Source organism: Anopheles aquasalis, chromosome 2 (genome assembly GCF_943734665.1).
Source record: "Anopheles aquasalis chromosome 2, idAnoAquaMG_Q_19, whole genome shotgun sequence".
NCBI lineage: Eukaryota > Metazoa > Arthropoda > Insecta > Diptera > Culicidae > Anopheles > Anopheles aquasalis.
Window position 1 is genome coordinate 89,763,147 of NC_064877.1, and position 15,000 is coordinate 89,778,146.

Genomic DNA, 15,000 nt, shown 5'->3' on the forward strand with positions numbered 1-15,000 from the left:
TGCGACATAAAAATCGCTAATTTATCGAGACGGAATAAATAATGAGTGTAGATTTGGAATTAAATAATATTTTATTTCACTTTAATTGATACTATAAATAAATTTACGATAGCCGAAGGTGAAGGTGGCATAAATTAGTCGCCAGAAAACGATCGGAATCGTAGCATCCCGTTTAGTGGCCCTAGTGTTCACTGATATTGGTAAAGTCTGGTGGTTTTCCGGTTGCCGATCGTTTGTGCGATACTTTCACACTTGTCGTTGTTTGTTAAAAGATTTCTGCTCATTGAACAATTCTACTTTGACGGTCCGAGACAACGGCCTCAACTGATGAGATCACCGAAAAGTGGCGAAGAATCGGGTGCGCCATCCTAGCACTTTGGCATTTCACGGGATTCCACGTCCTCGGCACACGCACCCAACACCTAGTCAAGATACTTTAGGTGAATGTAACCCAATCCACACCTGCCCTTAGGGTGCACCGTGGCTGCGGTCTCGTTTATGGCCGCAATCGATCTGCGTCCGGGTCAATCGGTTCGCTGGGTTACGATCGAGGTTGGTGTTGCTGTTGCTTTCGGCGCCTCCACTCATCATTCTCAGCTCAGCTCATCGGCACGCATCTCAGGTTTCCAGATGGACGAAATGATAAAAGGCTATGAAACTCCTCATTAGTAACGTATCCTTGGTATGTAACACCCCTGCCCTCATGGCGAATACCTTTGAGCACGCAGTATATAAACGTACAGCATCGCAGGAAACGAATTATGTTGCACAGCGATTGGAAAAGTGTTAAGAGGCGCATCTTATGAAGTAACTTCTTCTTGTAGGAGAAGAAACGGCTTTTACGCAGCAAATAAAGCCATCTCGTTGAGACGATGAAAAAATTACCAGATGTAAACAGGTGTTTAGTCATGCAATTATTGATTCAATCGTACTTCGTTTACACATTGAATGCAGATTGAAATGCTCAGTGTAGGCTACAGGGAGCTGACATATTTAAATGAAGCGACCTCAGTTCAGAATATATTGCTTGCTTTCTCTTTGGGTACAGAGTTTGCTCGAAATAATATAGACAATGGCTCTGGCTGAATATCTTTGGGCGCTGTGTGTTGTTATAATTATATCTCAGGTATTTGGGTGTAAGATATAGTAAATATTCATTGAGATAGTTAAACATGTTTCATTTTTCTTAGGTGGATGGGCAATCTTTGCATAACTGCAAACGAGTAGCCAATGAGGATGCGTTGAAGCAGTTGTGTGATTCTAAGTCATACGAAGTGATTCCTGATACCGATATGGATGCCCTGTTGGATTGTGTCATGAGGGAGTTCAAATTGATCGATTCATCTGGGGAAGGAATTGTAAGTTTGTTGTATTGAAAAACTATTTAAAATTATTCATTTTATATAATGTTTCTTCTTAGTACGACGCAATTCACTACGCTATGAAGAGAGTCGAAGATCACAAAAATAATAATCACATTCTAGAGCATTGTATTTTTGAAACATATAAACTGAAGCCAGAAATCACGCGTGCTCACATGTACTACAAGTGCGTGATGGAATCGGAGTCGAAACATATTTTCAAAAAGGCATTCAACGGTAAGGTGTGTGGATCCTGATGGTATAGTTGATGAAAATGCCATTGAATGAAAATACGGAAAATAAACAATATTTTATTTTTTTTTGTGTTTTATTAAGATTAAAACTAAGGAATGAACTTTGCTCTCTTTGTAAGAAACGCATTGGGTTTCATGATATTTGCAAAATGTATAGCCGGCGATACATGAAGCGTAAACTCTCGTATAAACTCAGAATGTAATGCCAAAAAGTTTACGCTTCGTGTGGCAGGCATAATCGCATAAAAGTTTATACCGAAACGTCAACTGCAATTACATTCGTGCACCTGCAATTACACTATGCTATTACATCAATTACATGTGTTTTTGGCCACAAAAAATATAAATCGACGAGATAAGTTGATTTCTGAACATCTTCTTTAATATTTTAAGATGTTTTTACTGTATATTAGCGATTGAAGAACATTGAATCCATCATAACGCTACGGTTCATGTTGGTGCTAAGTTTACGCTTGCTTTTACACACGGATTTACGCTCCGCGGGCCTATAATCTTTTTGACATAAGTATAATCTTTTTGGCATTACACTCTGAGTTTATACGAGAGTTTACGCTTCGTGTATTCCTACCTTATTTGCAAAAGCGATATACTTTGAATATTCTTCACAAATAATTCGCACTACTAAGGAGTTATCTCAAATGCTGAAATAGTATGGTATCATCGTTGTGTATTAAAAACCTACAAAATCATGTAAGTAACGTGGAAAAACACATTGAATATTACATCATAATCCCACCTATAGAAGCCGTTTCTACACTTTCCTGGCTTTATGAAATCACAAAAGTTTAATTTCCCTTTTTTAATGGATTATAGGCTGAAAGGCAATCTTTATAAAATTAAGTGAATGATATTGCTTCAATTAAAAAAAATCCAGTATTTATGGAGATTGTATCGATCATATGGGAGATCAATCTTTCCATCGTTTTATTATCCATCATAACGTATGTTTAATGTTTAATTTTCACTGCCATTAGTCACATATTTGCTCAGGAAACTGTTTGGATAATGATCGTCTGGTTGTTTGATTGTATTATATTGAATGCTGCGGCTGACACAGCTGCAACTGCAGCTCAATTGGTAAATAAATTATAGTTTTTATAAAGCTTTGTGTAGATATAAAAAGATAGTTGACTGAATGGGATGAATTTATCCCCGAGTGTATCCTCCACTTGACGTTAACATTGCCAAACCGAAAGAAACGAATGATGTGGAAAAGCACAGTATTAATTGCACTAGTTATCGCCCTGGTTCAGGTAATAACCGATAATCATACATAATCAATTGCAGAAAATGCCCATGCTTACTTTACTAATTGTAATAATGTCTATTATAGGTTACTGGCCAATCGCTCGAGAAATGCAAAAGTGTTTTCAGTAATTCAGCCAAGACCCAGTTCTGTAGGGCACGAAAGTACGAGATGATTACAGGTGTTGATATGGACAAAACTTTGGATTGCGTATTGAAAGCTGTCAATGTTGTAGACAAAATGGGATACGGGAAATATCACGATCTCTACCAGCCTATGAATAATATCGAACAACATCGAAAACATGACTACAATTTGGAAATATGCATTGGCAAGAGTTTCAGATTGGAGCCTAAAGTCAAGTGTGCCAATGCGTTCTACAAGTGCATGATGGATACTGATTCGAAGGAAACGTTCAAGAAGGTAGTAAATGCCAGAGTGTGCAATTAATCTGATTCTGTAATGGAACCAATGAAATAAAATAAATTACGTGCAATGTATATTTGATTGATTTTTCTATTATTATTGCAATGTAAAAATGTACATTGTATTGATTTCAGTGAGATTTTTCAACCCACACTTGCTTACTACAACCCTTCTTTTGTTCAATTATGAATTTTGCTTTTGGTAATATTTCGAGCGTTCGTTCAAAAATAACTGTCGTGTTTCCTGGCATCCATGTCTACGATTTTACATTCTTTATTGCATCTCGCTCTTTCATCATGCATCCAGATAACCATCGTTAAATGGGGTATTTTTGTAAACCTCTATTAGATGGTCATTAGATGGTCAGATCCAACATTAAGGATAAATGAACTGGTGTGCTTTTTGCAATGGTACATGATTTGTTGTATCTTTTGTATTTGTTCAAACATGATGTACAAATTGAATGATGTATGTGTATCATTCAATTTGTCCATCATGTTTGAACAAATGTCATTTTTTATATCTTGGTTACGATGCGCGATTGGCTATTGAAAAAGTAAATATGAAAAGCCGTTGATTGATTGATAAAAGTAAATAAAACTAATGTATTTAACAGGCTAGTTCTAATGCAACGTAATTAGTTCACTCGCAATCGTGATAGTTAAGAATGACGATGAAGGTTTTCCTGAGCTGCGCACTAATTTGCTGTCTTCAAGTTATCTTTCAGGTAAACTTCATCGTCAACTTCACTTCAGTTTTCCATTTGTATACTTTCACTGGAAAATGTTTTTTTACAACAGATAAACGCTGCTTCCTTGGATAGTTGTAGGGGCGTATTTGGACCTTCTGTTAAAAAGCAGTTATGCGATGCAAACAGTTACCAGAATGTTAACGGAGCGGATTTGGATAAAACATTGGACTGTGTTCTGAAGGCAACCGATATTGTTGACAAATACGGAGCGGGAAATGTGAGTCTGGTATGTGTTTTCTTAAAATCATTACTCAATTTTTCTGTTTTATTTCTATTTTCTATACATTAGTTCTACAGTCTGTATGATCCAATGAAAGTTTATTTGAATGATGGAAGGAAGCTCAATTTTAATCTGGAATCTTGCATGACAAGACGATTGAAGTATGAGCTTCCTGAAGGCGAACGTGCTCACGGGTTTTATAAGTGTGTGATGCAGAACGAGGCAAGGGATGCCTTTAAGAAAGTGTTTAATTCAAGAGTATGCAAATAACGCCACAATGTATAGCGAAGCTTAAAATATTGAATATAATAAATATATCAGCATGCATAATAATGTTCAGTGTGTTGGCAGTTGCGTTACGCATTGAGATTGTTCAAATGCTCATAATTGTTTCAGATTCACATTCAAAGATTCAGTTTAAAGTTCAGCAATGATTTAAAAAGACACCTACACCTGAAATGAGATAAAGTTTAAAATACCATCATTTAGTCTTATCATAAGCCATGTGCTGAATGTGCCATTTTGAGATCGTGATTGGCCGAATGGTGTACCTGTTTGATTGTGTGTTGCCTAGAACACACATTGTGCTTCCGCCCTTTTGATTCATAAATCCAATAATTTTAATGTCATAGTTCTCACATATGGCATGAAATATGAAAATGTGCAACTATTTATAGTCAACTCTTTGATAAAATGGTGATTATCATTCCTCAAAACTATGTTTTGTTCTTTTTAAATAACTGCTCATTGCATGGTAGGTGAAAAGTAACTGAAAATAAAAAAGGGGTTCTGTGTTGCCCTATCACCGGGTCGATTAGCTATCGTTAATCTACTGTTTAACAGGTAACAAATAATCAATAATTATTTCATAAGCAATAACGGTAGTATTATTTCCAAGAATGCTATATGGCGACTCGAGATGATTGATCAAACATTAGTTGTCTTTGCTCTAGTGTAAAGCAAGCAACTAAATAAACAATTGAGAAAACAATTAAACATGTGAGAAAAGTGCTAGTTTTTTTTCTCTATTACCATTTGTAAAATAATAAAACAAACAACTAATCGAACTGCAAACAAAGTGGAATGAACGAGCACTATAAAAGAAAGGTGGATGTAAAGAAAAATCATTAGTTAAAGAGGATATTACGGACAACATGTTGAAACAGCTCTTGCTTACCGTTGGACTAGTATGGTGCCTAGTGGCGTTAGTCCAGGTCAATATTACTCTTGTTTATATCATTAATGGAACAGTTCTACTATCTTTATGTTAATCATTGTAAACGTTTCTTAGGCAGGAGAGCCAAAAACTGTAGAGGAATGTGAGAAGAATATTCCTGCTTCTTTGAAGGGTCGCATCTGCGAACTGCGTCAGTACACACCCGACGCCAGCCCAGACATGGACAAGCATATGCAGTGCGTGTTGCGTGTCGTAGGATTCGTCGATCGAAACGGAGAAGTTGAGGTAGGTTATGAGATGGCCTTCTCTTTCGTTTTGTAATCGAGGACTGTATTATGACTTTATCGGCTACGAAATAGTTCCAAGAGCTGTTGGGATTGCTAACAATCGCTGAACCGCAAGGAAAACATGTAGAAAACATAAAGAAGTGCGTAGCAGAATCGGCAAAGGTGGATGCCAGCAAGAAAGCCAACACTTTTTACACTTGCTTCTTGAACACGGATTCTGTCGACGCTTTCAAGATGTCGGTTGACTTTGTGGAACTGATTCGGGCTGGTAAGCTAAAGCCAAGCTCCCCATTCAACGCCGGGCAGGTCAAGACGCTTATCAAGGAGATCGATGATGGTTTGTGCAACTGAAAAGTAACAGCTGACCCACTAAATGTGCTGCGGCATATTTGATTTGCATATCAAAAATAAACCTTCTAATCTCAATGTAAACCAAATTATTTTTCAGCTCATTTATCGAACATATGCTCTTCATATCAAATATTGTTTCTTACATTATGCGTGAGAATCGTTCATCAAAATGAAAGAAAGAAAAAATATTTGTTTGTCGAATAATTGGTCTAACAAACATCTAAAGATAATAATAATCAAAGCAGCAAAATTTTCTATTGGATGCATCTCACATAGGTGATACTAATGAAAACTAATGTTGCAATCTCAAACTGTAGCTAAGTGTATTAGCGATATTTCAGATTCATCGCGGACGAAGGTGTGTGATCTCCGACACTACCGTCCAGCGCGTGGCGTTGATGCAGACCGATTTGTGAAATGTTTGAACAAATGTCATTTTTTATATCTTGGTTACGATGGGCGATTGGCTATTGAAAAAGTAAATATGAAAAGCCGTTGATTGATTGATAAAAGTAAATAAAACTAATGTATTTAACAGGCTAGTTCTAATGCAACGTAATTAGTTCACTCGCAATCGTGATAGTTAAGAATGACGATGAAGGTTTTCCTGAGCTGCGCACTAATTTGCTGTCTTCAAGTTATCTTTCAGGTAAACTTCATCGTCAACTTCACTTCAGTTTTCCATTTGTATACTTTCACTGGAAAATGTTTTTTTACAACAGATAAACGCTGCTTCCTTGGATAGTTGTAGGGGCGTATTTGGACCTTCTGTTAAAAAGCAGTTATGCGATGCAAACAGTTACCAGAATGTTAACGGAGCGGATTTGGATAAAACATTGGACTGTGTTCTGAAGGCAACCGATATTGTTGACAAATACGGAGCGGGAAATGTGAGTCTGGTATGTGTTTTCTTAAAATCATTACTCAATTTTTCTGTTTTATTTCTATTTTCTATACATTAGTTCTACAGTCTGTATGATCCAATGAAAGTTTATTTGAATGATGGAAGGAAGCTCAATTTTAATCTGGAATCTTGCATGACAAGACGATTGAAGTATGAGCTTCCTGAAGGCGAACGTGCTCACGGGTTTTATAAGTGTGTGATGCAGAACGAGGCAAGGGATGCCTTTAAGAAAGTGTTTAATTCAAGAGTATGCAAATAACGCCACAATGTATAGCGAAGCTTAAAATATTGAATATAATAAATATATCAGCATGCATAATAATGTTCAGTGTGTTGGCAGTTGCGTTACGCATTGAGATTGTTCAAATGCTCATAATTGTTTCAGATTCACATTCAAAGATTCAGTTCAAAGTTCAGCAATGATTTAAAAAGACACCTACACCTGAAATGAGATAAAGTTTAAAATACCATCATTTAGTCTTATCATAAGCCATGTGCTGAATGTGCCATTTTGAGATCGTGATTGGCCGAATGGTGTACCTGTTTGATTGTGTGTTGCCTAGAACACACATTGTGCTTCCGCCCTTTTGATTCATAAATCCAATAATTTTAATGTCATAGTTCTCACATATGGCATGAAATATGAAAATGTGCAACTATTTATAGTCAACTCTTTGATAAAATGGTGATTATCATTCCTCAAAACTATGTTTTGTTCTTTTTAAATAACTGCTCATTGCATGGTAGGTGAAAAGTAACTGAAAATAAAAAAGGTGTTCTGTGTTGCCCTATCACCGGGTCGATTAGCTATCGTTAATCTACTGTTTAACAGGTAACAAATAATCAATAATTATTTCATAAGCAATAACGGTAGTATTATTTCCAAGAATGCTATATGGCGACTCGAGATGATTGATCAAACATTAGTTGTCTTTGCTCTAGTGTAAAGCAAGCAACTAAATAAACAATTGAGAAAACAATTAAACATGTGAGAAAAGTGCTAGTTTTTTTTCTCTATTACCATTTGTAAAATAATAAAACAAACAACTAATCGAACTGCAAACAAAGTGGAATGAACGAGCACTATAAAAGAAAGGTGGATGTAAAGAAAAATCATTAGTTAAAGAGGATATTACGGACAACATGTTGAAACAGCTCTTGCTTACCGTTGGACTAGTATGGTGCCTAGTGGCGTTAGTCCAGGTCAATATTACTCTTGTTTATATCATTAATGGAACAGTTCTACTATCTTTATGTTAATCATTGTAAACGTTTCTTAGGCAGGAGAGCCAAAAACTGTAGAGGAATGTGAGAAGAATATTCCTGCTTCTTTGAAGGGTCGCATCTGCGAACTGCGTCAGTACACACCCGACGCCAGCCCAGACATGGACAAGCATATGCAGTGCGTGTTGCGTGTCGTAGGATTCGTCGATCGAAACGGAGAAGTTGAGGTAGGTTATGAGATGGCCTTCTCTTTCGTTTTGTAATCGAGGACTGTATTATGACTTTATCGGCTACGAAATAGTTCCAAGAGCTGTTGGGATTGCTAACAATCGCTGAACCGCAAGGAAAACATGTAGAAAACATAAAGAAGTGCGTAGCAGAATCGGCAAAGGTGGATGCCAGCAAGAAAGCCAACACTTTTTACACTTGCTTCTTGAACACGGATTCTGTCGACGCTTTCAAGATGTCGGTTGACTTTGTGGAACTGATTCGGGCTGGTAAGCTAAAGCCAAGCTCCCCATTCAACGCCGGGCAGGTCAAGACGCTTATCAAGGAGATCGATGATGGTTTGTGCAACTGAAAAGTAACAGCTGACCCACTAAATGTGCTGCGGCATATTTGATTTGCATATCAAAAATAAACCTTCTAATCTCAATGTAAACCAAATTATTTTTCAGCTCATTTATCGAACATATGCTCTTCATATCAAATATTGTTTCTTACATTATGCGTGAGAATCGTTCATCAAAATGAAAGAAAGAAAAAATATTTGTTTGTCGAATAATTGGTCTAACAAACATCTAAAGATAATAATAATCAAAGCAGCAAAATTTTCTATTGGATGCATCTCACATAGGTGATACTAATGAATCAAACATATAGTGCGCTTAATTCAATAGCACTGCATCGTGCGTTGTCGAGGTGATCATCGTCAGTTTGATTAGGTGCATGTATGTTATATATGCTTTTTGATTGCCATACTTTCCAATGTTGCCGCAATGTTTGACTTCTGATGGAGCATGCATGCATGGTTGATTGACGATTGAGATTCATACGGTTCGACATTACTAATACTTATCGTCAGTCCATCTTTGTCTCTGAGCCAAGAAGGTCGTGCTTTGTGACAGAATGAAAAGTAACAGAACAATCGTTAGCGTGTTTCTGCTGCAACTGGTGGTTCTAATTCAGACCGTACCGTTGCAATCTCAAACTGTAGCTAAGTGTATTAGCGATATTTCAGATTCATCGCGGACGAAGGTGTGTGATCTCCGACACTACCGTCCAGCGCGTGGCGTTGATGCAGACCGATTTGTGAAATGTGCTCTCTCAGCTATCGGATTCGTTGCAGATGATGGTTCTGTTCAGGTGCCTATGCTTTGCTGGTTACATCAATCCATCCTATAAACTCGCTTTACCTTTCAACAGCGAAAAGTTGTCTTGTCTGCTCTGGACGAGGTGGAGTCTCACGATGGTATCTACACCGACAGTGTGGACGTGTGCTTGTCGCGAACTCGGAAACTGTCGGAAACTGAACGACCCAATGGTTTCTTCTCTTGCATGTTGACGACAGAATCGGCCGGAAACTTCCAAGACGCTCTCGAATTACGCGAACTCAAGACGGCTTCCCAGTGGCCGGAACATCAAGCATTCGATAGAACCAAAGTGCAACAACAGATGCTAGAAGTGAACCGCCAGTTGCAATGCAAATAAATGTCCCCCGCAGTGCGTCGCTGGTGGGGTAGGCGATTAGGATTTCAATAATTTAAATGAGGAAAGATACAAGCAATCCCTTGAAGCCACAAAAGCAGCTTACCAACGGAAGGCAATTCATAGCTAGCAGGTGTCATCTTAGGTTCGTAATGACCGTACCCACGCACGGTCTACGCGAACATCCGAGAGAGATGGTACCTTTTTTATATTGGCTCAATTAAATGTCACTGGCAGCGGCACCTTACAGGCTTTACGCTAAAAATACGAGTCTGATGGGTTCGATCTAATGCCGGGCTCTAGAGTGCTATTGGAATGGAGAAGAAAGAGCGTTCTGGAGAGTTACGGCGTACGTACGCCGCTATCAGCAGCAGCGCACCAAACGAGGAAACGCGGCAGGGACCCTGCGGCCCAAGCCAACCTTAATCCTTTCGGCCGCTGTCAAGTGGCAAATAAATAAATAAATAATCTATTTTCGTAGGTGTTACGCGGCGTGCACATACTACGGCCGCCCGGAGGATACGGCCTACGCAAAATCTGTTGAAACGAGCGCTCACGAGTTTCTTGAGCTGGGCGCGCTTTTCTTTATTTTAATTGAAAAATAGCTACCCGCTTGCTGTCGCGACTGTTCTCGGCGGGTGGTTTGCGCAAGTAACGGAGAAGTGTGGCCGGGAGGCGCCAATTTAAATTTCATGAAAATAAATGACTCAGGCTGCATCTCAAGTGCTATCTCAATTCCCGTATCCGAGATATCTCTACAAAGGCTACACTCGCTCAGGTGCTGCTGCTGGGTCTGGTGGCGCCCATCGTCAACGATCGTGGTACACCATAGGTTGTCATGCACTGTAATAGCATTGTTCTAGTCTAGTCGCCCTTGCCAGCCAAACACATCGTTGTCGGAACCTAGAGCAAAGGATTAATGGTCACCGGGGACGGCGGCGTTTAATCGTTTGTCATAAAAATCAATTCTTCGCACTTAATTATCCGGCCACGCCACACGCATCTGATGTCGCTCGTTCCCTACGATCACGGTGGATCTATTAAGTTTTTAATTGAAAAGTGGAGTATCGCAGAAGGTTCTGGAAGCATGCAGCGAATGGTGTGCTGCAGCAATGCAGGCCGCGTCGTGATGAGGAAGTATGGCCTTCATGTTGGCGGCGGCGATAACGAAATATGAACGTTCCTTGCGTTCCTCTGCTGTGTGTTGCGGAGCTCTCGGATTAAGCATGTGCGCTTAACGCCCACTTATACTTGCATTGCACTTGTATTGAAGCCTCGAAATGTAAGGTGGAAACGGTTTCCCAGATTATGTGACAGAGGTGACTGGTGCATCGCTATAAAACGGTAGAGAATGCGTAAGAAGCATTTACTGCATTGACCATATTTATTACCAGCGTGCACACCTGTATCAGTCCATGTACGTGCTACAGATCAGTACTAGGGGTTATCGAATAGATGATTCAGGGTGTTTACGATTAATAATAACAGTTTTCTAATAAAAAATCTGTCGATAATTGTTTACGTCCTGTTGTGACGACCTGATTGAGTCTGCTGATAATCACATCGGGCTTTGTCTAGAGCAAAAATTTGCAATTTGACTTGTTCTCGATTGTAGGGTAAGTCATGCAGAATTTGCGATATGCTACCAGAACGAATCTCCCGATAATCGAATGCTTCCTTAAATACATCATTGAATACACCGTCAAGCAAGCAGGTGTACATTCGTAGACTCCGTTTAATTACCGGAACATCGTTGCTGGTAAAGTTGTCAGAGCATTCCCGAACATGAGATGTTATTGTATCATTTAGCGAGGAGACAAGTTGAATGTCGCGTAATATTTCCGATACCTAGCGATGAAATTAATAGCGGTAAGAGTTTTGAGTATATACATAAAAGTTTAAAAGGATGATTACATCGATCAAACCCGATTTGGTGAGATAATGAAAGCCTCTGAAAATGCAATCGATGTGCCTCTCCATTTCTGTGCTTCGATTGCTAATCTGATAGCTTCGTATGAGGCAGATGTCGTTTCTTAGCTCTTCGCTCATTTGATGCTCACAGAAATCAACTACCGTTTCGTTGAGGTGTCGTTCATTCGAACCCTGTTGAATAGAAATAATCAGTTACTAAGAGCATAAATCCTAGTCATTGCTCTTACCTTTTGACGATACCAACTATCCAGAACAATAGGATCGCGTAAAAACAACCTAAAAAACGTGTTTGTGTGCCTGTGGAAAACAGTTTCAAATGCTGCGAACAGATCGTCAGAGGCAGATGTATGTACAACAGCACGATCTAAATCATCGCTGAATGCATGCACGGACTCCTGACTCAAATTCATCCAGCTACCATACGCTTGATGCTGATCTGTCAATATTCGTGTCTGTAAAAGAATGCTTTTTTGTTTAAGTATTTACTATTCTAGAAACACACATAACGCATAAAGCAACGGTATAAAGTCGACAAGTTACTTTGAACATTTGCTGATGTTCATCGTAAAGCTGCAGCTTTGTGAGAACACATTTAAGGAAGCCGGGAGATCGGTCCGTTTTTCGCACGTAGCTGCTGTTGTTGGCCAACAACCAATCGGATGCATCACGTTCACGGTCACTGCTCTGTTCGCTACTCGCAGCAGCAAACAGCTCGAAGCATCGCAAATGAACAAACAGTGTATCGTCTGGTGATAGGTGGTCACCAGCTGATTTGAACTTGCCCCGATGATCACCGGAACCCGTTCTTATCAGCAACAAAAGCAAAGGCGGTATGAGAAGTAACGTGAACTGCATTACGCTGTGTGTGCACTTGGTGTGTAGGAACGAACTGCACCGTGTGGAATTGCAGCCAATACTGAGCCTCGGTGTAAAGCGTCTGTTGACTTTTGCGTCAAATGCGTATTTGATATTTTGCATCTGGCATCGACTGTATGATAACTACTTGATAAAGACTCAATGTATGCGCCATCTTTTTTTCAATGCTGTTGAACTGGTATATTAATATATTCATTTTATTATATTTGATTTAATATTGTAAATCACTTACAGTTCTATTATGAAACATATATTTTCAAAGGTACACAATTAAGCGGCAGGAGAAATTGTTAAAAAAGAGATCTTCGACAGTGTGTTTCATGCGAATGCCTTTGTTTTCCGTTTTTGGGAAGATCAGAAGAGCCGACCACCGTAGCTCTCATCTTTTCAAGTTTGATTAGTGCGCAATCGTGTAGCAGATGGGGATAGCGCCTAATGTGAGTGTGAACTTATTATTCAATCTTCTAGCGTACATGTTGATAACATTCAAGGCGGTTCTTTAGCTTACTCGTGTCTCAGTTGAGTCACGCCGCAAGATATGCGAAACGACGTTCAAGACTCACGAAGTCGTACCATGTTACTGATTTTGCGTTCACCGTAACCCTGTCTAGACAATGTTTCAACACGTTCTATCGAATAAATCGAGTCTCCAAACACTCTAGCTAAGTAGGATCATCGAACTGTATGGACGGCAATGGCACGGCTTTGTCTCCACGCTGGGTGGTAAAAAAGAATGCTTCTGATATGATATCCGTGAGAAAATTAAAATTAAAAAAGGTTAATAATTAAAATACACCGCTTTTGCGTACTACCAACGTCAAAATGGAACACCATGCTAAGAGAATCTGCGTTCAGTGTGAAGAAAGTAGCCCAAAAATGGTTCGTGGCCTGAAGATTAGCCAGAAGCGTGGATATCTTTTCCTAAGGCCAGGTTGACTATACTTCTGTAATATAGAGGTGGCAAGGGTAACGAAGGAAGATACACGTCCACTTAGCCATGCGTGAGTTGGGTAAACACTTTCTTCTGTGATTGACACTGTGAGTATGCTTCGTGAGAAAATGAGAAGTTCGTGGTTTTTGCTTTTTGAAATGAAATCGTCATTATCTCTGATATGGATCAGTGGCCCAATCAGCGACAGCTAAATTGCACAGAAAATGGTGGTGAGTTGTTATTTAGGGCATGATGGCTTAATTAAATATTTATCTAGCTAAAAAGTTATCTAAGATATTTAAAATTAATTATACTGTTATGTATGCTGAAGGATTATTAAGAGACCGAAGCACCAATTGAAACACGAAACACTGCATTGAAGGCCGCATCAAGCATATGTCTTCTTGTTTATTACACAAATGAGACGGTTTGCTCGTACAGGACTAATTGTTCGTAAATGTTACAATACATTCATATTATTTGTCTTTTGGGGAGTTCCCAAGAATGTACAAGGGACGGGTGTGAACCATCGCTTACAGAGCCCAAATCGAATGTGAAAATTAAATAAAAATGAGAAATCAAATGACACGCGTCCACCGTCCACAAGACAATATGCTTCCTGTTACCATAAATTCGAGTGTGTGCAGGGGAGTGTGTATGGATGAGAAGGAAATTTTCCCATCGACCGTTGGTTACATCAACCCTCATCGAATCAGAAGCACCATTCGGGGAGGATCCAGCCAATTCCAGACACGACCGGGCTGTGCTGGGTTTTGGGAGTAAAAATAAGCATCGTGAGCCCAGTCACTTTGTGGTGCTGAGACCCTCAAATACACATGGGATGCTTGGATAACGCCATGAAGGTAAGCGATTAACCCGTAAAGATGAATTTATGCCACTGCAGGGATGGTTGATGGTTGCGTGAACTCTTTGACTGCTCGTGATCCGCTTGCTCCACACAGCAGACCCAAACTACCAGCATGGGGTCGCTGACGAGTCTTTCGCTGGAACGATTTCGTAACGCGGTGGCACCCTCAGAGACGGCATGTATTTGAGGCTCTTCTATAAGGAGCTTCCAGCGCGATCGCGATCTATCCGAGATCGATCCACAACGCCACTGCTGGCGGACGGTTTCGAGAAAGGCGGTGGTCATGTTTGCGAATGGTGCAGGTTGGTGGGGCCAGGATAGGGAAAACATAATCATAAAATTAAATAAAACCACTGCAACACCGCGAGAATGCATCGTGAAACGCACTCCTGGACGGCCCAGGTGGTCTGTCATGCTGAAGAAAGCAAACTGGAGCTTAGAAGGGACATGGGCCGGGTGTGTTT

At 39.6% G+C, this 15,000-nt stretch overlaps 7 protein-coding genes across 7 annotated transcripts in view; 6 read left to right on the forward strand and 1 right to left on the reverse strand.

The window, feature by feature from the left end:
- Nucleotides 1-1,027: 1,027 nt before the first annotated feature.
- On the forward strand, nucleotides 1,028-3,374 carry LOC126581520 (uncharacterized). Its single transcript, XM_050245227.1, has 3 exons — nucleotides 1,028-1,126; nucleotides 1,191-1,358; nucleotides 2,970-3,374. Exons 1-3 carry the CDS (start codon nucleotides 1,073-1,075, stop codon nucleotides 3,330-3,332), a joined length of 585 nt encoding a protein of 194 aa, XP_050101184.1. The 5' UTR covers nucleotides 1,028-1,072; the 3' UTR covers nucleotides 3,333-3,374.
- A 566-nt stretch (nucleotides 3,375-3,940) lies between these two features.
- Nucleotides 3,941-4,640, forward strand: LOC126570050 (uncharacterized). The gene is made up of 3 exons (XM_050227502.1): nucleotides 3,941-4,035; nucleotides 4,109-4,276; nucleotides 4,349-4,640. Exons 1-3 carry the CDS (start codon nucleotides 3,976-3,978, stop codon nucleotides 4,547-4,549), a joined length of 429 nt encoding a protein of 142 aa, XP_050083459.1. The 5' UTR covers nucleotides 3,941-3,975; the 3' UTR covers nucleotides 4,550-4,640.
- A 721-nt stretch (nucleotides 4,641-5,361) lies between these two features.
- LOC126570048 (37 kDa salivary gland allergen Aed a 2-like) lies at nucleotides 5,362-6,168 on the forward strand. The gene is made up of 3 exons (XM_050227500.1): nucleotides 5,362-5,493; nucleotides 5,571-5,741; nucleotides 5,816-6,168. The coding sequence occupies exons 1-3, from the start codon at nucleotides 5,434-5,436 to the stop codon at nucleotides 6,092-6,094; spliced, it is 510 nt and encodes a 169-aa protein (XP_050083457.1). The 5' UTR covers nucleotides 5,362-5,433; the 3' UTR covers nucleotides 6,095-6,168.
- A 480-nt stretch (nucleotides 6,169-6,648) lies between these two features.
- Nucleotides 6,649-7,348, forward strand: LOC126570051 (uncharacterized). The gene is made up of 3 exons (XM_050227503.1): nucleotides 6,649-6,743; nucleotides 6,817-6,984; nucleotides 7,057-7,348. Exons 1-3 carry the CDS (start codon nucleotides 6,684-6,686, stop codon nucleotides 7,255-7,257), a joined length of 429 nt encoding a protein of 142 aa, XP_050083460.1. The 5' UTR covers nucleotides 6,649-6,683; the 3' UTR covers nucleotides 7,258-7,348.
- Nucleotides 7,349-8,069: 721 nt separating this feature from the next.
- Nucleotides 8,070-8,876, forward strand: LOC126570049 (37 kDa salivary gland allergen Aed a 2-like). The gene is made up of 3 exons (XM_050227501.1): nucleotides 8,070-8,201; nucleotides 8,279-8,449; nucleotides 8,524-8,876. Exons 1-3 carry the CDS (start codon nucleotides 8,142-8,144, stop codon nucleotides 8,800-8,802), a joined length of 510 nt encoding a protein of 169 aa, XP_050083458.1. The 5' UTR covers nucleotides 8,070-8,141; the 3' UTR covers nucleotides 8,803-8,876.
- A 449-nt stretch (nucleotides 8,877-9,325) lies between these two features.
- Nucleotides 9,326-10,646, forward strand: LOC126570063 (uncharacterized). The gene is made up of 3 exons (XM_050227525.1): nucleotides 9,326-9,587; nucleotides 9,648-9,693; nucleotides 9,793-10,646. Exons 1-3 carry the CDS (start codon nucleotides 9,351-9,353, stop codon nucleotides 9,930-9,932), a joined length of 423 nt encoding a protein of 140 aa, XP_050083482.1. The 5' UTR covers nucleotides 9,326-9,350; the 3' UTR covers nucleotides 9,933-10,646.
- Nucleotides 10,647-11,301: 655 nt separating this feature from the next.
- LOC126577875 (uncharacterized) overlaps nucleotides 11,302-15,000 on the reverse strand; it is a 10,072-nt gene continuing 6,373 nt past the window's right edge. The window contains exons 5-8 of the mRNA XM_050239880.1: nucleotides 12,402-12,805; nucleotides 12,089-12,313; nucleotides 11,844-12,032; nucleotides 11,302-11,777 (exon numbers count right to left, since the gene is read on the reverse strand). Coding sequence (XP_050095837.1) covers nucleotides 11,448-11,777; nucleotides 11,844-12,032; nucleotides 12,089-12,313; nucleotides 12,402-12,805 — 1,148 coding nt within the window. The 3' untranslated portion in view covers nucleotides 11,302-11,447. The remainder of the gene's footprint in view (nucleotides 11,778-11,843; nucleotides 12,033-12,088; nucleotides 12,314-12,401; nucleotides 12,806-15,000) is intronic.